At 36.2% G+C, this 23,884-nt stretch overlaps 1 protein-coding gene across 1 annotated transcript in view; it reads right to left on the reverse strand.

The window, feature by feature from the left end:
• Positions 1-23,884, reverse strand: part of LOC149782856 (uncharacterized) — a 233,243-nt gene that overhangs the window by 21,903 nt on the left and 187,456 nt on the right. The window contains exons 27-28 of the mRNA XM_089934391.1: positions 23,312-23,470; positions 1,939-2,062 (exon numbers count right to left, since the gene is read on the reverse strand). Of these exons, the coding sequence (XP_089790517.1) occupies positions 1,939-2,062; positions 23,312-23,470 (283 nt within the window). The remainder of the gene's footprint in view (positions 1-1,938; positions 2,063-23,311; positions 23,471-23,884) is intronic.

Raw genomic sequence — 23,884 nt, forward strand, 5'->3', positions numbered from 1 at the left:
TTGTAAAAATAAAATATTGATATAACCAGCTGTTTTGGTGAACTAGCCATAACTAGATTTTCACGATGGCCATTATGACAGCCATATTCTAAGTCTAGCACGATTTTATTTACTACCAACCAGATGTCATCAAAAGTCTTTCAGTGACAACCCCACTGCAATATTACCTTTCATTCAGGAAGGATTAGCAATAAGACTTTCAAAATGGCCACTATGGTGGTCAGATTAGCACAACTTTCACTTAGCACACATGGCAATCCAGAGAGAGGTATAAGCATAACCTTTGTTAATTTAAGTGGCAAAAAGCATCATTTGAACATAAAAAATGTAATCTATATATTACTAGTACTAATATTAGTACCCCTACTTCATTGAGGCTACAACATCATAGCTAATATATTACATGCCACAATTACAGTACACTGTATGAAAAATGTCCATTTATTTTTATTAATCTGCATGTCAAAATACTTGGCAAAAATGGGCAAAATACATGTGGATTAGAACCAGAATACAAAAACACAAAACATACTGAAAAATTATTTATATTCAACACTTGCTTTAACTAGTCCACATGTTTAACTTTTGCTGAATGATCGTGAAGTCCACAAGTTCTGCAATGAGTCAATCCATGTGCTGCATTGCATCACTCTCATGTTCTTCTTCATAAATTTGTAGAGCAGTGTAGGTTTGTCATTTTTCTATACAGACATATATTAAAGTTGAAAAAGATCCATCTGCTCTAAGAATTTTCATCCACAAATCAAACTGTACAAGCTGCTTAATATCTGGCACCATTTTCTTTAAAAGTACAGACTGGTATGCTAACTAATTTGATTATTAATATAATAAATCTGCAAGGCAAAGTTTTGAATTAAAGAAACCTATTTTCTTAGAAACGGGTTATACAGAGTTCTATAAATAGAAAATTATGAAAGCATATGTAAATCTATAATGGACAAATTAGCACTTAAGCAGCAGTATTCTTTCTAGGATATTCTCAAATTTTATGACGAGTGGAATTAAAGAGATGACAATATAAATAACAAATAACTTTGTATTGCATTATTTTTATTTTATTTTTTAACGTATGAGAAAATCATAATCCATACACAGGTGAGCTAAGACGTAATTTGGTGAAAAAAGTGTAAATATGCCAAAAACTTATTGATTGGCATGTATGATTAGGACCAACTAGACATTATTTGAAACCTTCAGGAGAAAACCCTATGTAGACAAGACCATCCATTTAGCTCTAGTAGTGTTGTCATGACTTTCACAATAACTGATGTGTTGGCCATAACGGACAGCAGATAAGCACCCTTTTCATTTCGATTCAACCAGACATTATCATTAGTCTTTTTGCTAAAACCCATGTTGATGTGAGCATCCATTCAGAAGGTGTAGGAATTAGATTTTCAAGGCCTTAAGTGGCATCGTATTAATTCAGGTCCTAATAGACCATGGGATGAATGTATGTGTAAAGTTTCATGGCAATCCTCCAAGACATTTAGGAGGAGTAGTAATGACAAACTTGTTTTAATGGACAGATGGACAGCAGTAGTTTGTTAACAGACCATCTCGTAAGCTCTTCTGGTTTGTGACCAGTAATGCTAAAATTAACAAGTGAACAAGAAATCCCTGCTCATTAATACATGCAAATTATACTAGCCCCCAAAAATGCTAGTCATAAATGGGATAAGATGGACACAAAGTCATAAAACAATTATAAAGCGCTTTCAGCAAATTTAAATTCGTAGCGTTATGAAATGTTGGTTTGATTTTTTTCTGCCATCATAAAGTTTCTTAACTGAGTAGACAACAATCAGGTCTAAATATAATAACATCGTATTTATCTGCTTCAAATAAAATTCTGTTGGGCTGAACTAATTCATTGGTCCCTAACCATTTGTTGTAAATAGATTTTACTAAACTTACGCTGCTGAAAAGTATCCCGAAGTAACAAGGATTGTGATGGATCTTCCCACAGGGGCTCAAAGCTAAGTTTTATCTCTTCAAGTAGCATGTCACAAACAGCTGTAACTGCATTCACCAACTCAGTCTGAAATTTGTCAGAAAAAAGACATGATAATGTTGACTTGTATCTTCCTGAATAAGATGAACTTTTTATTCGAGAACAATAATTGGATCATACAACTTTCAAACCATGAACTTCCATGAAACATGGTTACAGGCTCTTCCAATTGATACAAGTTTTTATAAAAAGTCTTCGCTGATACTTCAGTGCCTGTAGAGAATATCAGAAAAGATGATGTTGATATAAACAATCACCAAGTTACTTACTGTAGTTATCTCATATTCTCATGTGACTTAACTAGAATCACTCCCAAAATTTTAAATTAATCAAGCCCTGAAAGAAACTCCAACTTAGAAAGAAGCCATTCATTTCCTGATAAGATCTTTGCTCTTAAAAGCAGGCCAACCCCAACCCCCTCCACAAACGCTCAACATATCTACCATCTATGCTTACATACAAGTGAATTCAAATTGCAAACAATGTAGACCCTGAACAGTTGTTACATAATTCAATGGCAGATCAGGGTCTATTTTATTTGTTCTACCTATTTCTCAAACAAACCCCACATAGACCCAGATATGCTCGTGAATTATGTGGTGGCAGACTTGGGTCTATGGAGTTTGTAGTTGGATCTGACTTACATGAAGGTATATATGGTAGTTTTCATGTACATGTACATAATAAAGAAAAAATAATCTTAGCATTCATTTTTTGGATTCAAAGTAGCCTGTGTGGAATCTAAAACATGTTCATAAAAATTCCATTTTTAGGTCAATCATATTGCAGTTTCCGAAGAAGCCCTAGCTACCTGTACACAGTCTGTAACTATTAGGATCCAAAACTATGAACCAATGGAGTATTCATTCCAGAACAGTTCCTTCAACATTTTTGGCTTCAACAATAATCATTAGTTTCCCTCATCAATTATCTACAGCTTTCTATCCTCTTTGTTGCCGTATTACATCTTCTGTCTAAGTGACTGGTTTCTTGTTCGGTGCATTCTGGTTTTTACTGAGAAACTGTAGTTCATTTACCAGTCTATCGTATTAGTAATAAATGGTAATGAACTTCTCTCCATTCATGTATCCACAAAAGTACCAAAAAAATCTCATCATTGTATTTTGGAATGTGGAATTTTCACTACAAATCTATAATTGCACAAAATCTTTAATGTTGACATCTATGAAAACTGCACTTAAAAACATATTATTACCTTCCTGAAAGAGAATTGCATGTTTTTGCAAATACAGCTTGTTAATGTTAATAGATATGAGTTTGAATGGTCATTTGGTCCTTTCCAGGTTTAGGTACGAGTATCACCCGTGTTTCTCATCAAAATTGCAGGAATTTACCAGTTTTCCCTTTTTTATTTAAAAAGTATAGCAGTGTATTGATAACTGTATCAGATAAGTGTTTAAAAACTTCACAGTGGATACTGTCTGGTCCTGCTGAAGTGTCACAGACTTGAAAGTCTTGTGGTTCTCTGAAAATGAAAAGTTTATTGTAATCTTTAGCATTAGCAGACCTGCCAACCTTAACAAGATTGGCTCAGTAAGGCAGCTGATTTTTCTCTTTAAGTCTGACCAGTTTTCAGTAAGGTGCAACAAAATATTATGTCCAGCTATTGTCAAATTGGAAAACATGAGCAGCAGAGAGGGTGAACAGACCATAGAATTCCGACAAAACAAATAAAACAAACAAATAAATCATCTCGTAGAAAGGTCCAGATTTTACAAATGAACTTTCCTTGAGATGTTTATTTTTGCAATGACCGATTGTGCTAATAAAACCTCAGTTCGAAATAGTAGCTGAAAAAATAAAGTACTCTACGTGTTTATTTATTTCTTGTTTATTTTTTTGACGACCAACGTTGGTAGGTACCCTCTCTGCTGCTATTAATTTACCACCATACCAAGTTTGATGAATATTTTTCAACTCGTTCTCGCTGTCGTTTTTCCTCATCTGTTTCATCTTCATCTGAATCATGGGAATTTGTTCTATGTTTCAAGTAATATTCAAGTTCTGATGGTGGTTTTTCTATTTTGGGATTTATGTTCTTTCTGTGTTTATAATATATCATCAAACTTCGATATCGATCTCCACCGCAATTTTTGCAAATCTGATATAATCCTCTAACGCCGTTGTTACATCCAACACATCTTCGTGGACCAGCATGAGGATTTTTCTTTATAAGATAATTATGTTTCTTGCAATATTCTCCACGGCACCTTTTGTTGCATTTATCTGTTGTTCCTTGACGCAGCCACGCACAGTTGTTCATTATATTAATGATATCTGTTTAATTCAATTTAATTTTATCATCACCCCTGTTACCCAAATATTTTATCAATACCCACACGATATCTTGTTCTTGGATCATGTAAATTTATTGTTATAAATCCATGTGGGGTAGCTTGCGCTCGTGAGAAGAAATTTTTGAATTTAATTATATCCATGTCACCACCACACCAAGTTTGATGAATATTTCGCAATGTGTGTGTGTCTACGCCATTAAACACAACTAAAATGTTGCAGTTGTCTCTGATCACTTTTGGTATTTGTGTATATCGTTGAGTAACATAGATCACGTCTGTATTTTTGTGTCTCTCTCGGGAAAATATTCTGGCTGGATTTGATTGTTTATCTAGCATCACATCGTCGTATACAACTAAATTATTAATAAATCCGTCTATGGAATCTACGGATGGTGCTTCATCAATATCGGTTATAAACTCTATAACATCATTATCTTCATCCAGTAATCGCGCATTTTCATTGAAATCTTTAAGTACATCATAACATCGTTGATCATCAACGGATGGTGCTACTAAATACAACTTATCCCATTTCAACCATCTCATTATCAGATTAAGTAATAATTGCGTCTTACCCGATCCAGATGGTCCTATGATAATCATTCTGATGGAGTTCGGTAGCGCAGGATGATGCTTAACTGGCTCTCGCTGCCGAGTTGCTGAGAAATCAATTATATCCATATATATTATAACATGAATTTATATTGTTTACGCTGTAAAGTTAAAACTCCAACTATTGATTTAGCTACGGTTATAACAAAAAATAAAAAAATAGCGTACGGTGGAAAATGTTCTGTATGCGGTAGAAAGAAATTTTCATTTTTACCTAATAAGCGCGGTGGTGATATTGCTAATTTGATGTCAAAGTTTCCAGGTGCTCCATGGGCTAAATACAGCGGAGAAAAACATCTACCAGGATATAATTATTGCGGTCCTGGTACTCGACTCGATATCAGGCTCGATGATCAAGATCAACCAAAACCAGGCGAGGAACCAATAAATGCTATTGATCGAGCTTGTCATGCTCATGATGTAGCTTATAAAAGTAAAAATCTACAAGATAGGCATACTGCAGATGTAAAATTAATTCATTCATTAAATTCTATAAAAAATAAAAATATTAGAGAATCATTAGCTAATTGGTTAGTAAGATCCTCGATGAAAGGTAAATTAGCGATTGGGGCTGGTAATTAATAATGGAATCAATTTATTATTCACCGAGAGGATACTGGAGAGGCAAAGCAGCAATTGGTAAACTCGCTGATGCAGCATCGGTTAAACATTCTACTGCTAAAACGTGGTTATCTAAACAAGCAATATGGCAAATTTATCTACCACGTCCTAAACAAATTCAGTACTCGTATTTCGATGTCAGTGTTCCTAATGAAGTTCATCAAGCTGATATTCTGTTTTTACCGCATGATACTGTGCGTGGAAAAACGTACAAGTATGCGCTAACCGTAGTTGATGTTGCAAGTAGATATAAAGAAGCAGAGCCACTATCAGCGAAAACATCATCTGAAGTAGCCGATGCGTTTGAACGAATTTATCAACGAGGACTCGGACCACAAGGTGGTCTACGATGGCCACAGCTACTACAGGTTGATCCTGGTAAGGAATTTCTTGGTCCAGTATCATCGCTGATGAAACAACATAATACCAAAATACGACGAGGTCATACTGCAATTCACCGTGATCAAGCAATTGTTGAGCGATTTAATCGAACACTTGCTGAACGGTTATTTGGATATCAATACGCGAGGGAATTTATTCAGGATAAAAGATCTCGCAAATGGGTTGCAAGATTACCAATCGTGATAGCTGCATTAAATAATGAGATCACACGAACAACCAACATGAAACCCATTAGCGCGGTCACAAAAAAAAATATACCAACACAACGGAAAGATGCTGGAAAACAAAAAATATTAGGTGACGTCACAGTCAGATATTTATATGAGCCTGGTGAACTTGAAGGTGGTAGCGCGAGAGCAACTGATCCTATTTGGAGTGTTACCACACACAAAATATCTACCGTGACAAGATCCACTGGAAGAAACGTAGGCGTTTCCAGACCTGCAATCTACAGATTAGATTCTGCTGCTCCTCAACGTGGATTTACACGTGAACAACTACAAATAATCCCCGCGGATACACAACTACCGCCGCGATCACTCCGGTGATTTCGATCACTTAACTAGCACTAGCGCCTCTACGTCGATTACACTCAAGACAGGTTAACATGGTATTTTCTCGTGTATGACCGCGACTATTATCTTTTCTATCTACGGTAAATTGTCTTGAATCATTACTCGAATATCGCCATAACATTATACAATTACAACATGCGCAATGATTGTTCTGCTGCTGTTTTAACTTAATAATAAATTCAACATCAAGATCAAAGTCACGTTTATTTTTTTTGTCAGATTGTTTGTATCCGATTAATTTTTTTCTTATTATATCATCATCGATGGTATTAAATTTATCAACGATTTCAGGAATTATGATTCTACGTAATTGAGATATATTTCTGACCCTCGATACCGCTAAATAAACTAAATTTGACCACTCGATGCGATCGTCTACAATCCAGACTCGTGTATCAGAAATAGTTAATCCCTGTGACGAGTGGATTGTCATGGCGTATCCCAACACCCACGGAGATTTGTCAGCGCGTAATGCATCTTCGACTACACTGATATCAACGGCGACAATATCATTTAATACGAGATTCTGTTTCCTTGACTCTGTCTGTCCTGGAATATCAACATTAATATTCTGTTTTCGTGTATCTGATGGTCTATAACACAACGGTACGGGTAGTTCTGAATATTGTTCTTTATGTAGTTGAAATAACTGTTGTTGTAAAGCGTCTCTGATTATTTTTCTGCTTGCTACGATCAAATCGTTGGGTCTCCATGAGTTCAAAAAATCACTCATTGATGTCTCTACGATTACTCCACGTAATATTTCACACTGAATTTTGTTTGATTGTAATCTGATTAATTTTTTAAACTCCTTCAAATTTGCATCAAGAGCTCTATGATCATCATCTATTTCTTCGTAATAATCAACGAAATTTTTTAACCAATCATGTGGAGATGGTCCAACAAAAGGCGGAGGTTGACCATGATCGCCACACATTATTATAGCGGTATTTTTCGTCAACAACCAATCAAGAAACGTTTTTAATGTATCCAATGACACCGTGCATATCTCATCCCAAATAATTATTTTAGGTATATATTTTTCTCCCATCCGTTCAGGAGTCCATGTATCCCCGCGCCACCGAAAGAAACTATGATACGTACACGATTGTACTTGCCGCTGTTTCATCTCACGTGCAAGTCTATGTGTGGGTGTCAGCACGATTATATCTGAATTTCTAAAAACATTAATCGTTCGAGTCGTTTTGCCGCATCCACCAGGTCCATTGAGATATACTGTCTTATATCTAGTTATTGGATCACTCAACGATGGTGCCTTCGACATTTCTGATATTTTATTACCCTCACGATAAACATCTCTCACTGGAACATCTGCTGATTCTACATAATTGTGTAATAGTTCCTTTTTTATTCTCCACGAACCCCATCGTTCATCATTACTTGTAAATTTCATAACAGGTTCTAAATATTTACTTGAAATATAAAACGAATCTGTTGCGACTCTGACTGCGGTCTCAGGAAATCTATTAATCATCGATAATAAATTTATAGAAACATAAGCCAACATGGAAGATCTTAGATGAGTATATTGCGGGGATACGTCATTTATGTAACTAACGATCGTACCTAATTTTGTTCCGTCGGATAAATAAACACTCTCTCGATTTACAAATGTATTTTTCGCCGTTGTATCAGCGATTATAAAATCGTACTCGGCATCATCTAGAATTAATCGTGCGTGATGTCTTTTATAATCATATGCACCACCTTGAGTAAATTTACCTATAATTTTTCTACCGAGATCTTTTGCGGTTTTGAGTTTATTAGGAATATCGTCCTTAAACTCGCTAATAACTTCAGAATCTGACATGGGCAACCAAACTTTGGTCTGTGCATGATATGATATAATTGCCTCACTGACCACCAACGATGTCAGTATCGCACAATCTAGCATATATCGCAACAAAACTATAGGTGCCCAACGTTTTTCACAAAAATGTCTACCAAACCAAACGTAACAAATCTTGTGAAGATTTTCGTTAAACTCGAACGATTCAACACAGGCGAATCCAGTCAGATCAAAATCAGGTAATGGTCCATTAATTGCCACTCGCGTCATCTCGTTTGTAGGGTGACCAAATCTTTCAAAGTACGTAGAACAATCTCCGTATCCCAGAAAACTTCCTGGATAACATGCAACCATATCAACCGAAATAACATCATTGTAATTGTATTTGGTATTCCATAATCCGCCATGTCCATATTCGACGCAACTTGCGCGTACGTCCTCGAGTAAATCAAATCGTGTTGGTTTCCATGAATTTCGTTCTCTGGCGAAATGAGCCGCAACAGATGGAACGGTAAAACAATTAGTTAGTAATTTGTCAGTATTTTCCACGTGCTTGCACTGTAAAAACGTTGCAAGATTTTTCATCTCGTCATGGAGGAATTCTGTGCGATATATTTCACCGTTCGGTTTGACAAACTGATCAAATTCACCCTCCTCATTACTTTTGAATAACCATACCGATACAGGATCGGTTTTACTTATTTCGTTAATAAAATCAAACATACTCATATCTGCCACAGAATTATCTGTGGCAGATAATTCTGTGGGGTAAAATCTAACAGTTCGATCACGTGGAAATATTGTTACTGCGTTAGTCCATGCGTGCGCGTTATGGTCGATAATATTTATTGGAGCTCCTTTCGATTTATATTTCGACTGGTACAGTACTTCTCCCGTTATTGTTGCTACGGTTATTGGAAATTTTAATATTTTTCCTAACTCAGCAACATCTTTTATTGTAGCACCAGTATCCTTAACTGAATCAGCCCACGAGTTTATTTTTTCACGCCTTAAATCAGTTAATCCATTTCCACGCATCGCGTTTGTAAAGTGTTCTATTACTCGTTCAGCTACACAATTTAACCTTGAAAATTTCATCGGCGCTAGTTTATCAACGTTGGGTTTTTTATTTATCTCATAAATTCCATAAATAACCGCCGTTACAGGATATGCTCGTTCATAATACGGTTTATCAATACCCGTCAGTAGACCCGGTCTGGAATTTTTACTTAATATGATAGTTTTATTATTGCCAAGGACAGGATCATATTTGTCACGGATAATCCAACTACCTGTTTCTGTTAACACAATAAATTTTACTCTGAAGAAATATTTTTGATTGCCCTCGTATTCAGCGATGTAGTTAATGATAGTTGCTGCTCGCTTGTCGTTCATTGTAGCATCCGTGACAGCGTCCTTGACGGAGTCAGCGCGTATAATCTTGAACGTTGACCATGTATGAGATGCACCATCCGTGTAAAATTCTTTCTTAGCGTCATGAATTTTCGAGATCAAACTTTTATTTTTCGGATCAACCAGATCTCGTATTGGCAATTGAGATAATCTGTCAAGGTTGAATTTATACTTAACAGGCCTAGTTTGGGATAATCTTTCAAACTCGTTCATATAACTAAAACAAATATTTAAATAAAGAAAATTATATATATATATACAATGTCCCAATGTAGATGGTTGATGATCGGCTCAGTAAATCGATGCAACAAATCCTGTAGAAAGGAATTTTGTTGGATGCACTCACAAAACATACGACGAGGAAGTCTAGGACCAATACCATGTCTACGGTGTGGTATTGGAGTGCGAGGAAAGACAGAATTATGTGGAAAGTGTGGCGGGAAACGGTTCAGAGAGCTTAAAAGATATTATGACAAAAAAAATAATAGCGGTGAAAACGCTATAAAATCCGTGAAGGATTATATATCAAGATTTCAGACAAACAATGATTTAAACATATAATATTATTATAATGGAGCAAAATATATTTGTCCCACATCCTGTCATAACAAACTATGAATCAAATATTAATGGTATCATCAGACACCGCAAGTGGAAGAGACAAGTTGGTTGTATTAATAATGTTGGTTATCTTAGATTTACAGTTGGGAAGAAACATTATTTGTGTCATAGATTTACGTATGAATGTTTCTTTGGAGTGATCAATGATGGTCTTGTTATTGATCATATTGACGGGGACACTCAAAACAATAATTTATCCAATTTACAAGCTATCTCTCACAGCGAGAATAATACACGCGGTAATACAGGAAGATGTAAGACAATCGGAAAGAGGGCGGTAATTTCTACAAACATAGAAACCGGTAAAGAAATTATGTTTCGTTCGATGCGTTCAGCTGCGACATATTTTGATATTCACTCACGTTCAGTACAAAGAGTGGCAGATAATATAACCAGATCTGCTCTCTCGAAAAAATATAAACAGAAAATTACATTTCAGTATCAATAACTATCATCACCACATTATTAACTATCATCACCACATTATTAACTATCATCACCACATTGAATTAATTTTCTTAATTTATGTCACAGTAGGTCCTCCATACACTACTGAATTTTTGATTTAAGGGGAGATTACTTTGTAATATATAGTTTTCTTCGTAGATGGTTGGTTTTTTATGATTGTAATTAGTCAGTTTAACTAATTACATCGTATAGTGCCGACGAACCTAACTCATTAGACTCATAAGTATTATTTATGGTTTTTAAATATTTTCCCATCATACAACAGATAATATTATTGATCAGTAGGAAGTTGTGTGTGAAACAGAAACCGTTACTCATTGTAATTGACCTGCAGTTGTGTGTTCACTGAACTTACAATTCTGGAAAGTTCTTTGACTGGTGCATTAATGCTACTGTTATTATTGATTTTCGGTCTGCTACAAATACAGAAACTATTATTCAGAAACTGTTATAAATACAGAAACTGTTATAAATACAGAAACCGCTACAAATACAGAAACTGTTAAATACAGAAACCGTTATTATTCAGAAACCGCTGTTTAGTGTAAATATTGGTTCCTTAGCTATATATTAACTTCCGAAACATATGTTCGTAACAATGTTTGATAGCTCGATCAGTATGGTATTGGACTGTGGCGCTCGCGGTCCAGGATCAAACCCCCATGGCTGACAATTTGTCGGTGGTGCGCATAATTGCGATTTTTATAATAGTGGGGGGAACCGCAAGAACCCCTCCGCTCAGCAAATTCACAACCACAATATTGACTGGTTGTTGATACATATTTTCGTATCACCCACTGGATTAATTATTGTGGGTGTGATTTTGCTGAGCGTATATGTTTGTACTGTCCTTAGTTAAGTTATATGTTTGTACTTCATTCATAATCTGAGCTCGCTAATACACTCGATAGGGGCTCTTCATTCATTGTATATAACCATTTCATTGTATATCATTCATTTCATTGTATATATCCATTTCCTTAGTTAAGTTATATGTTTGTACTTCATTCATAATCTGAGCTCGCTAATACACTCGATAGGGGCTCTTCATTCATTGTATATAACCATTTCATTGTATATATCCATTTCCTTAGTTAAGTTATATGTTTGTACTTCATTCATAATCTGAGCTCGCTAATACACTCGATAGGGGCTCTTCATTCATAATCTGAGCTCGCTAATACACTCGATAGGAGCTCTTCATTCATTGTATATGTTGTGCTGTCCCTGAAACATCCCGACGAACTCGCTAATACACTCGATAGGTGTTCTAGGGATATTTTTTTTATTTTAAAGACTTATATATTATATAATGAACCATGAAAATATCAATGATGTAATTGTCGCTATTAAAAAATTAAAAAAAGATGGAATTAATATATCTGATGAACTTAATCCTGAAAAAATAGTTTCTGACTTTGAGATTTTACAAGAACGTAAAACCATGGGGACACACACACTATCATCTGAATACAGGCTCATGAAACGGATTCAATCGGCAATGTTTCAGTCGCTAGCTACCGTAGAAGATGATCATGTGAAGGAGTTCGTTCCTCTTTCTACCGCCGTAGAAAGAATTAAGTCGTTATTATCCCACGAGTATGAGGCAAAGAAAACGATTAGTACTCGCATAAGACAATTAAGAAAAATAATGTCAGATCGTGAAACGATCCAAGGTAACCCCGTTACTGGTGAAACGATCCAAGGTAACTTCGTTGGTGAAACGATCCAAGGTAACTTCGTTACTGGTGATAATGAAAATGAAAGTTTTGGTAACTGGGGTCCAAGTCAACGCTGACCACGTGTATTGATAGTCAAAATCAAGAAAGTTCTAACCTTGTCAAATTTGTTCCTAATAAATTTTATTTATTATAAATTTTATTTATAATAAATTTTATATTTACTGAAGATTTATTTTTTTTTACTAAAATCAAGAAAAATGCACAAATTACTTGATTCTGACGGGGTAGTTGGTAGTCAAAATCAAAGAAAAATGCACGAACTACTTGATTTCTGACGGGGTAGTTGGTAGTCAAAATCAGGAAAATTGAGCAATTTCGTTGTATTTTAGTAAAAAAAAAATAAAAATCTCAGTAAAAATAATATTATTAATAAATAAAATTAATTTATAATAAATAAAATTTGTTAGGAACAATTTGACAAGGTTAGAACTTTCTTGATTTTGATGGGGTAGTTGGTAGTCAAAATCAAGTAGTTCGTGCATTTTTATGTTTCTGAGGGGGTAGTTGGTAGTCAAAATCAAGTAGTTCGTGCATTTTTATGTTTCTGACGGGATAGTTGGTAGTCAAAATCAAGTAATTTGTACAATTTCAGTAAAAATCAGGAAAATTAATAAATATTATTTTTTTTTGTGATAGAAATTTTAATTTTACTTTCATCGACTAGCTTTTTTAGTTGCCTGGGCCGATTAATTTGTACCAAACACAAATTTGTGCCAGTAATAATAAAATATTTTTTTAAGTTGATCGAATTTGATTCTGAAGATCTACGGCGGAAGTCCTTACGACGGAAGTCTTAGGACAAAAGTCTTAGGACAGAAATCCTTAAGACAAAAGTCTTTACGACTTTACATACAGATTTATTACAAGCTCTTCTTCACGTATGTCAATCAAGCGATTAAGGTGGTCTGTGAGTTTAAAATTGATTCGCGTTAACATATCATTGTGACACCGCAGATAAACAGGATTAGTTGGTTCTTGCACGATTAAATTTCCAGGGGGAACTTGTGGTGTGAACGTGTATAGGATGTATCCTTGTTGAGCCTGATTTGATCTTCCGAGATCTATTTGATAGCTGCCATCGATTACGTCACAAACCAGATTGACCGCGACCGTCGGTGTTATATTAACGATTCCCAGAGATACGTGTCTTCCGCCGCCATGTGGATCATTATCATATCTGAGAACAGTTGAAGGCGGAATTAATTTTCTCCATGCATCGAGTATTTTAGGAAAAAACTCATCAATGACATCACTGACAGATTTTCTTAACTCGGTTACACTATACCCGGGAAATTTATAATTTGGTACATCGGCTTCTGTTATTTTATATTTTTCTAACCACGCCTTCGCATCAGAATTTTTAGGTGATTCTAAAAGCCTAACCATCGCCTGAACTATTCGGTTATTAAAATATTCCATGTCTGATATAAGCCGATTTAATCTTTCCACACGCGTGATGATTTTTTCACGCGATGACGCTGATATGTCAAAAATATGTTCGTTAAAATATTGATTTAGTTGATCTAGTTGTTTTTTACACTCTTGATTGATTTCCCGAAAATATTCAATAATATCACTCCGATCAAACCTCACATCATATTGCCACTCCCCCTGATTTATAAAAGACCATGTCTCAATATCTTCGCTAAAGTAAAACTCGCCAAGCATCGATTTACTTTTTAAAATACTTAGTTGTTCCCCGTATGATATATAAATTTGATGATAAAATTGTCTATCCGTGACATAATCAGACTTTTTCGGTTCTGGTGGTATCGGTGTTATCGGTGGTGATATTTCAGGCCATCCTAGCACTGATCTGATTGAAGATTGATAAATATCAACGGCATAATCAGGCGAGTTTATTTCAACCGTCGAGGACAACGTCGGCTCATGAACGTTTATTCATATTTTTGATTCCTTTCCCGTTATTGATTTTATTCTACGCGCAAATTCCTCACTGATTTGTTCGATCTCATAACTGCCGGTTGGTATTCCAACAACAACCCAGTCAGGTGTTCCATCGGATTTGTTCTTGTTAGTAAATACGAGCGAATTATTTGCTGGTGTACCATTAAATGATTTTGATCTGATATTTGGCCAGCTGTAATATACTCGTAATTGTGCTAGTGCTATTTCTTTTACTGGAATTGCAATAGGAAAATTAACACTAAATTCAGGATTAGTTGAACTTACCGAGATCATCGTTATCTTTGGCGGAGTTGTGTTGGTCACGATCTGCTGGAGTAATTCTGTCATTATTGATACTTGTATCTTTAATACCTTCATCGTATATTTTAGTTATCATTGAAAATTCGAAATCAGATATAATTCCATCACTGAGACTCGCTGATAACAACGAGGATAATTTCGAGTATGCTACCGTCGCTGTATGTAATTTTATTTTGTAATGGGATAATTTTTCGTTCGTACAAGTACATATTTTTTTTGTGATGATACTAAGCACACCTGCAATAGTTGTTGCTGCTGAAATACAAACAGTTACAGCTACTGGTGCCATCGTTGTTAACGCTGATAATATTACACCGGTTCCAGCAACAACAGCGGATACTGAATAAACAATCACATCAACGATAACCAATCGTCGTCGATATTTTTTTACTTTTACTGTATATTGATCAACTTGATCTTTTAGCGCAGCCTGCCATTCACGCGCTTGATTGTATCTGTATTGTGCACCGTCCATATATTTTTATGCAGTAACCAATTGAGGTGTTTCAGCTACAAATTCCAAACACCACCAGAAGGATGTTGCGGTTAATTTCTTATCATCTGCTTCCAGAATAAATATTTCTTCGGTTCCGCTATTTAATATAACAGATACAACCCCGGAAAACCTGTCGGTGGAATGACGCCATGGAAACGTTGTAAATATTTCAAACTTAGCGGCGGAAAACACAGACAACCTGTACACGCCAGTGACTGTTGCGGTATATTTGATAGTATTATTTTGCTGCGACCATGTTGCAAATCCCGATGATACCGTGCATACGATGTTTGTAATATGCCCGGGAGTTATTGAAGCTGGAATTTTAATCAAATTGGTTTTACTGACAATCTCAGGAATTCCCGCTACGACGTCTTGCTGTGTTCGTTTGATCGTGTCTAGGTTATTTTTGATATCAACGAGTTTCATGTCAATGACGTGTGGAGTACCGAGGAATTTATCTATAGATTCATCGGTTTTTTGAAAATTTCTTCGGAACCTTGAAAAACCAGTTACGTGAACATCATATTCGGCCCGTAACGTGGATAATTTATTATCTACGGTGCCATAGTTGACATCGACGTATTTTTTTGTTGCTGCGTCTTCGTCAGATGTTGGATCTCTTAAAACTACTATTTTATTTCCGTTCATGCTGAGTTCACCCGTCATTGTGTCACCGGTGTTTCTCACGCGATTAGCAACACTTTTTGCAATTTCATCTCTGATGGTTGCTAATGATACACTTGAATCTCTGATTCTACCACCGTTAGTAAACACGGGAATATTATCTGTAACTGCACCGAGTACTCGCCGGACTATATCATTCCATTTGATATTGCTGGTTTTTAGTTTACCATATCGATCTTGAAAAATAACAACCTCATCTGGATCAACTCCAGCAAAGTTCATAATATCAGCGAGGTCATCTTTAGTCGCATACTTTGACAGATCAACGTCGGATTTTATTTTCTTAACGCGTGAAGATCTTCCGTAAATGTCAACCATTATAATAAGATCCGTTGTTTAAAATGCTTTACGCGCAACAAATCGGTTGCTTGTATAATCGTGCACGACTTTATGTGGCGGCTTGGATGATTTTGATATAGCGTCGAGTACATTAATTACTTCACGGCCGCATATTGACGGATCTGTCATTGTTTGTGTGGGTAGCGTTGAATACCAAACTTTGGTTGTTGCATGGAGTGGTGCGACATACTTGATAAATTCAACAGGTGGAGCTAACCCGTACGAATCAAAATAAACAATTCCACGCGGATCAACCGCGTATGATACCCAATGAGTACCGGGTCCGGAACGTTTGTCAAGATTAATAATACCTGTTTCTAGTTTATTTGGTTGTTTCGGTAATTGATCTCGCATAAAAACACCTCTAAAGGCGGATATTTTTAATTTTTTAGCAGCATCAAGTAAATCAAAATTTGATGCTGGAGCATCTAACGAAATGACCCTGGAAGCCTTAGGCCTCTCCCCCAACGAGATCCCGGTAATCTTAGACCGCGTCCCTTTTTTTTGTACCCCTTTCCTGTTGCTTTCTTTAGTGCCATTCCAGCGGCTGTTCCAACAGCACCTAACGCGGCCGCTTTTGCTACGGCTGGAGCAGCTGCAGCTATTAATGCCGGAATGGCCGCAAGTAGTGGGAATATACCACCCGTTTTAACCATGTCTTTGATGGCGCTCGGGGAGAGACGGAATTGAACTCCAGTTTTTGATTCTAGGGCTTTATTGAAATGTTTAATCTGATTATTTGTCAACGATAATTTGTTTGGACCACCACCAATCTGATCTCGTTTTAGTGATATTTTAGTTCCACATTTGTTGGCGGTTTTTGTTTGAAGCTTTTTTACCTGACCAGGAGTCAGAGTAACATTAACATGACTATACGACATTTTTATATAAAATATATTTTTCTAAATAACACGATTAAAGATTTTCCACCGGTGCATCAACGACCCTCATTCGACCACTGCCACCTTCAAGTAACATGGCCTTGTCGCTAAGTATGACCGCGATCGCTTTGTAGGCGCCGCGAACAACTGGTGGACCAGCTATATCAGGAGGAGGGTTAGTAACATGAGCTCGAAAGTGTATATCAACAACAGATTGTTTGGATAAATCAAGATGTTCTAGTGAAAAATAATAAATCGGATATAGACCTGTAAAATCTAGTTGTGATATTTGCAAGCCGGTATCTATATTTTGATCACGTCCCATGAATGACATTAAACGATAATATGCGCGCGCTACATGATTTTGAACAAAATTTAGTTGTATATTTTCTGTTGGTTCTTGATGTCCATTTATCCGTAAGGAAACTTCATTAACTCCAAGGTTATCAAATATCATATGTGAACGTTGTTGATTATTCGTCCGAGCATTATCTTGTAGTGCAATAAAAATATGTCGTGGTGCAGAAACACCCTGTTGTGATGCTATATGCCATGTAAATAAACCATTAATATTGCTTTGAGCAGCATCTGTGGTTACTGTTAACCATGATAGCAATGATTTACCGCCTTGATCCATAAAAGATAGTAATTTTTGTTCCTCAGTAATAGATGGAGTCATTACTGGCATCCACAATGAAAGTTTTGATATATTTACTTTACCAGCATCAGCAACACCATCACCTCGCCAGATTGCATCATTATCATTACCTTTTCTTACGAGCACAATTGTGTGTTTAGCTCCAAAGATGACTTTTCTAACATTTCTGCAAAATCCAAAGATGTGTGATAATGGAATTGCACACGAAAAATTTCTATCATTTCCTGACAGCGCTGATCGGCGTGTTGCAAATCCTAGGTTGAAAGTCGCACTAACGCTTCCTACAATATCAAAAGCAGCAGCTGGTCTGGCCGCGTATTCAGGACCATCAGCAACCGGTTGTGGATCAGATGCAGTACCTACTGGTGTTCGTATTTTATTATACTGAACATGATCAGCATTGTTGGTAATATCCTTAGCAAACATCATTGTTGGACCAGCTGATCTTGTAAAGTCGTCAGAATATCTCGCCAGACCAATTATTGTTGTAGCAACATCAACATCCTTCTGAATTGATTCAATATTTTTTCCATCAATCATGTATGTGGCGCTATCAAATAGTGCCATAATTCCGTTGTTGACAAAACCAACACGCAGATTGGCACCATATGCCGTATCATCATCCTTTACAAGTGTACCTTCTACTTCAATAAACGCTTCAGCGGGCAAGAAATATCTACTTGTATCATGAACCTGTAATTCGATTCTCCCCGGATGATTTGGTTGTCTTGCGTCATAAGAATAAAACTGATAATCACGTACTGACTCGTACTTAAGGACAGGTGCCTCCATATCAAATGCTGGGTCTGATTCGCGCCTGAACATTTTATTATAGTTACCATTTTTCCAAATGATGATCATCGTCGACGAAGACCGCTCCCTGCTATTAAATTTGATGTTATATTTTTTTCTGCTTCTTCAGATATCGCCGCTAGTTTTTGATTTGCAGCCTGATTTATTATTTTACTGACATCTGCAGGCATCACCTCAGTACTTGCCAGTTTCACCGGTGGTTGTTGTTTTCGTCGCAATAATCGTGATAATCTTTCTTTGATCGCCGAGAACGCCTTACCAGCAACATTGACAATTGCACCAGGAGCTTTATCACGAACAATATCAATAGCCTTCATCGATAATTGTTTTGCAACAGGTGCTACTTTGGGAGCTATCCTCGTGAATAATCCTCGAATGACATCACCAAGTCCATTTCCGTAAATTGCTTCATAGATTGGTAATCGTGAGTTTACCGCTCTAACCTGTGTGGGTTTACGATGATTATCATGCACAATCATCTTATTTTATTTACCATTTATCTAACAACTAGTCATCAACGAGCTCATCAATAAGTTCTCGGTAAACGCTAATATCCATGATACCACCTTGAAATAGTCGCCGACAAATATCAGCTGCTTCATTGGTTATTTCTGGTGAATTATTTCCAGCTCGTTTTCCTCCTATGAGGACTTCTAACCGTGACACGTCATTGATGATATTATCAGGACAAATAAAATTATTTCCCAGACCACTGCCAGTAGCTCCTTCTTCTTCTGGTTTCTTAAATAGTCTTAAGGGTGATCTTTTCTTAAATAGTCTTGAGGGTGATACTTCTTCTTCTTCCTCACTTATTGTTCTGAGAGATTTTGGTTCTTTTTGTGCAAGATACATGTCTATTTTTCTGCGATAATCATTATATACCTCATCACTAGAGTAAACTCTATCTTTATTGTAATATATACGATATATCCATTTATACCAGATTTCAGGATCACTAATACGAGCGGAACTATGTTCAGGTCTTAAAAGTTCTCCCTTTTTATCAAAACTTTCTACTGCAAGTTTTGATAACGTATTAATATCCTCAATTTCTTTTATGAACTTGATACCCGCACTAGTAAATTTATTGCTCAGCATAATCATTTTCCCTTCTTCTGATTTTGTTGATTCACAATCTTTCATATCACCTATCTCAGCACGAGGTTGTCCAATACCTTCAAGTATTTCCTCACCAACAGGTGGAGGTTGAGCTGCAGCTATTTCCCTGGCTATGCCAGGTGGAAGGCCTCGTAAAATCTTTTTTGTTTGTTTGGTTCTTCTTGCTGTTTTTTCAGCCTGCACTGCAGTTTGTTCTAATACCGGAAAAATACCCTTTTTCCTCTTCTCATCTTCCTCCGCAATATCTCCCCATATAGTTTTTTCAACAGCCGCTGAAGCTTTCTCAGTAGCTGCAGTGACGGGTTTAAACAGTTTTTTAGTGTCCTCTTCATACTCAACTTTTGCTTCTTGCTGCGCTTGTAGATTTTTTCTAAATGAGTCTTTGACAGGAAGAAATTTTTTGATTGCTTCTAATCGTTCTCGTGCTGTTCTTGCAGTATGAGATTCTGGATGTACCATTTTATTATAACATAATAATTTAATTAATATCAGTAGAAGAGGAATACAGAAGTTTGATGATATATTATAAACACAGAAAGAACATAAATCCCAAAATAGAAAAACCACCATCAGAACTTGAATATTACTTGAAACATAGAACAAATTCCCATGATTCAGATGAAGATGAAACAGATGAGGAAAAACGACAGCGAGAACGAGTTGAAAAATATTCATCAAACTTGGTATGGTGGTAAATTAATAGCAGCAGAGAGGGTACCTACCAACGTTGGTCGTCAAAAAAATAAACAAGAAATAAATAAACACGTAGAGTACTTTATTTTTTCAGCTACTATTTCGAACTGAGGTTTTATTAGCACAATCGGTCATTGCAAAAATAAACATCTCAAGGAAAGTTCATTTGTAAAATCTGGACCTTTCTACGAGATGATTTATTTGTTTGTTTTATTTGTTTTGTCGGAATTCTATGGTCTGTTCACCCTCTCTGCTGCTACATGCACTGATAAAGTTCAGTATTCCAAACTAATGCACTAATGGTAAAAATTGTGTTCATCTGAAAAGTTTGTAAAGTATGCACACCTTATTTACTTCTAGCACACAATGTTCAGTTCCAAACCCTATACAGCTTAATGGCTTCTTGCTATCTCTCAACTTGATGTTATTCTTGGAATTTCACGAGGCAATCGTATATCCTGCCATGTGACATGATCAAATCAACATGTCCAATTAATGTAATTGAATCCTTTCCTGCTGTTATTCAGAACAATCTGCATATTCCATTTTATTCTTCTGTTCTGATTATTAACACTTTTTTAAGAGGCTTATTTCTTCCTTTCATCTTTAAAATGTATTGGTAGCTGACGCCATTTTAAAAAAGTTCTATAATCAACAATCTGGTCATGCTGAAGCTTCACATGGAAAAATATGTGCAGTTTAAAGCATCTGAGATAATACTATTACTTCAGTCTGATTTTCTGACTAATTCCACTAAAGCTATTGGGAAACCTGGATCCAAATCAAACACAAACAAGCCAATTACCTGGATTTTACTGCAACAATCCATAGTTTTTCCTTTTATTTAGTAAGTCCGTATTTTAAGGGTCATTTTCATAAGACTTATGGCAAAATCAAAAGGGTTGGTAGGTCTGCATTAAGAGATAACATTTAAGGAGCCTTCTTTCATGTTTTTGATGTAGTGGTATTTTCAATTAGAATTCTCTAGTGAAGAATGTTCGGGAATGTTTTGGCCAATGTGTTTGAAATTTCTGGTATGGCTGTGACCATTTTATCACATGTTTGACACAGAAATTACTCTTGTCAGTTATCTTCTGTACTATATTTCAAACTTATTTAACAGAGATCTGAACCTAGAAACTCCATGTTTTCCTCTTGCTCCATCTAATATGAAGAGCTTAAGCAGAGTACATATTTATTCAAATTTTTAGCTGTTGGATTGGCATTGAAAACAGAATTGTCAAAGTTTCTGGTACTGTATCTCCAACAACATCCAGAATCATCTTTGAAATTACAGTTAACATATCCACTATATTGTCAAAATGATCAAGTGTCTAATTTGAAGTGTCAGTGGACACATTTACAAGTGTGGGCCCCAAGTGGTCTAAAGCGCTCTCCATTATGGATCACTGCCATCTCACCTCTGTCTGCGTGGGTTTGAGTCTTGGATGCAGCCAATGCGGGTACGTGAAAAAGCTTGCCAGTAGCTTCTCGAGGGTTGGTGGTTCTTTCCGTGGATTTCCCGGGTTTTTTCTCCACCATAAATACTGGCTGCCTTTATAGCCTATCATGTGCTGAAAAATGGCGTTAAACCCTACAACAACAACAACAACAAAATGATCAAGTGTCCAATTTGATTACAAGAGGGACTGAAGTGCTTCCCAGTCTGCCTTGTTCAATTTCCATCTCTGCTGGAGGTTAGGGATTATTAACTATCATGCATACTGGAAAGTTACCACTACTACAGAGGTTGTCACAAACTTCTGAACAAAAACCAAGTAAAAGAAATGGATAGCTGATGGTCAGATCTAAGAACAAGCAGAATCCTGAGGCAAGATGCAGGCAGGAACAAGATGCATCATTAAAACATCAAAGATTGTGTTTTTAAACAGTCTTCTGTTTATTTCATCATCTGACATTTTTGCAACCCCAAAGTGTTGTTGTTGTTGGGTTTAACACCATTTTTCAGCACATGATAGGCTATGCATGACGGCCAGTATTAATGGTGGAGGAAGAACCCAAGAAAAAACCCAGGAAGAACAACCAACTCATGAGAAGCTACTGGCAAGCTTTCTCACATACCCACATTGGCCGAATCCTGGACTCGAACCCACGCAGACAGGTGAGATGGCAGTGATCCATAATGGAGAGCGCTTTAGACCACTCTGCCACCAACCCCAAAGTGTATGATTGCAATTAAAATCACCACGTAGACCAAAAGGCACTGGCAACTGTTCAATATACACGATCAATATCAGATTGATTTATTGGAGTACTTGGGGGAAAGTATATGGAAGTAAGTTTAAGAGCTTTTTGCATGAATATGGCCTGCAATATACTACTGAGATAAGTTTGTATGAATGTGGCCTGCAATATACTACTGAGATGAGTTTGTATGAATATGGCCTGCAATATACTACTGAGATAAGTTTGTATGAATATGGCCTGCAATATACTACTGAGGTAAGTTTGTATGAATGTGGCCTGCAATATACTACTGAGATGAGTTTGTATGAATATGGCCTGCAATATACTACTGAGATAAGTTTGTTAGTGAGGAGTATTTTTTTTTTAAATGTATAATTTCAGTAGCTTGATCAGTATTTCTTGAAAAGTTGTGGTAGTTTATGAAATATGTTTATAAAAATTCTTATTAATTTCTTTCAAAAAGGTCTCTTAAAGCTACTTTGTAGTATAACTTTTTACATATTCTATAGGTCAGTTTATTCCTTTGCTGGAGATATGGAAGAAGTCTTTATATAAATTAAAAGACAATTACCTTCAGATTTAGAAGTTCATGCATCATTTTTTGTGAGCCATCATCAAAAATATACATTCTTCTGGCATCTATTCCACTTTCCATCTCTTGCTTCAATCGTTGAAAACTGCCTTTTCTCGTATGAGAAGAAGCAGCGCTGTATATTTCTACCAGTCTAGACTGAAAGAAATAATATACTGTTACTGTGTGGGATGTATAAAATTGAAAAACTAAATAAGTGATTCTTGCTGGCAAGAAACAATGGCTTCAAATTTAAACTACCATACAGTAAGTGCCATTTTGCAGAAAGGAATTTTCCTCTTTCAGTCTCAGTTATCTTGACCTTTAACCTATTGATCCCATCACTGATAGTTGCCTGGTCTGAATTGCTGTCTATCCACAAAGTCCAGTAATGGTAAGATGTTAATTATTTTTGGTAATGTTAATTATTTTTGGTAAACCATTTTATCTCTTCGGGTCCCTTGATCTCAATTTTTTACCTTTAAACCCCCAAATCAATAGGTGTCTTCCTTGTGTCACATGTAAGCCATCTACAATGCTCAGGCAAGTCAAATGGCACAAAACTGAGCAGAT

Source organism: Sinohyriopsis cumingii, chromosome 15 (genome assembly GCF_028554795.1).
Source record: "Sinohyriopsis cumingii isolate HCF-2022 chromosome 15, ASM2855479v2, whole genome shotgun sequence".
NCBI classification, from domain to species: domain Eukaryota; kingdom Metazoa; phylum Mollusca; class Bivalvia; order Unionida; family Unionidae; genus Sinohyriopsis; species Sinohyriopsis cumingii.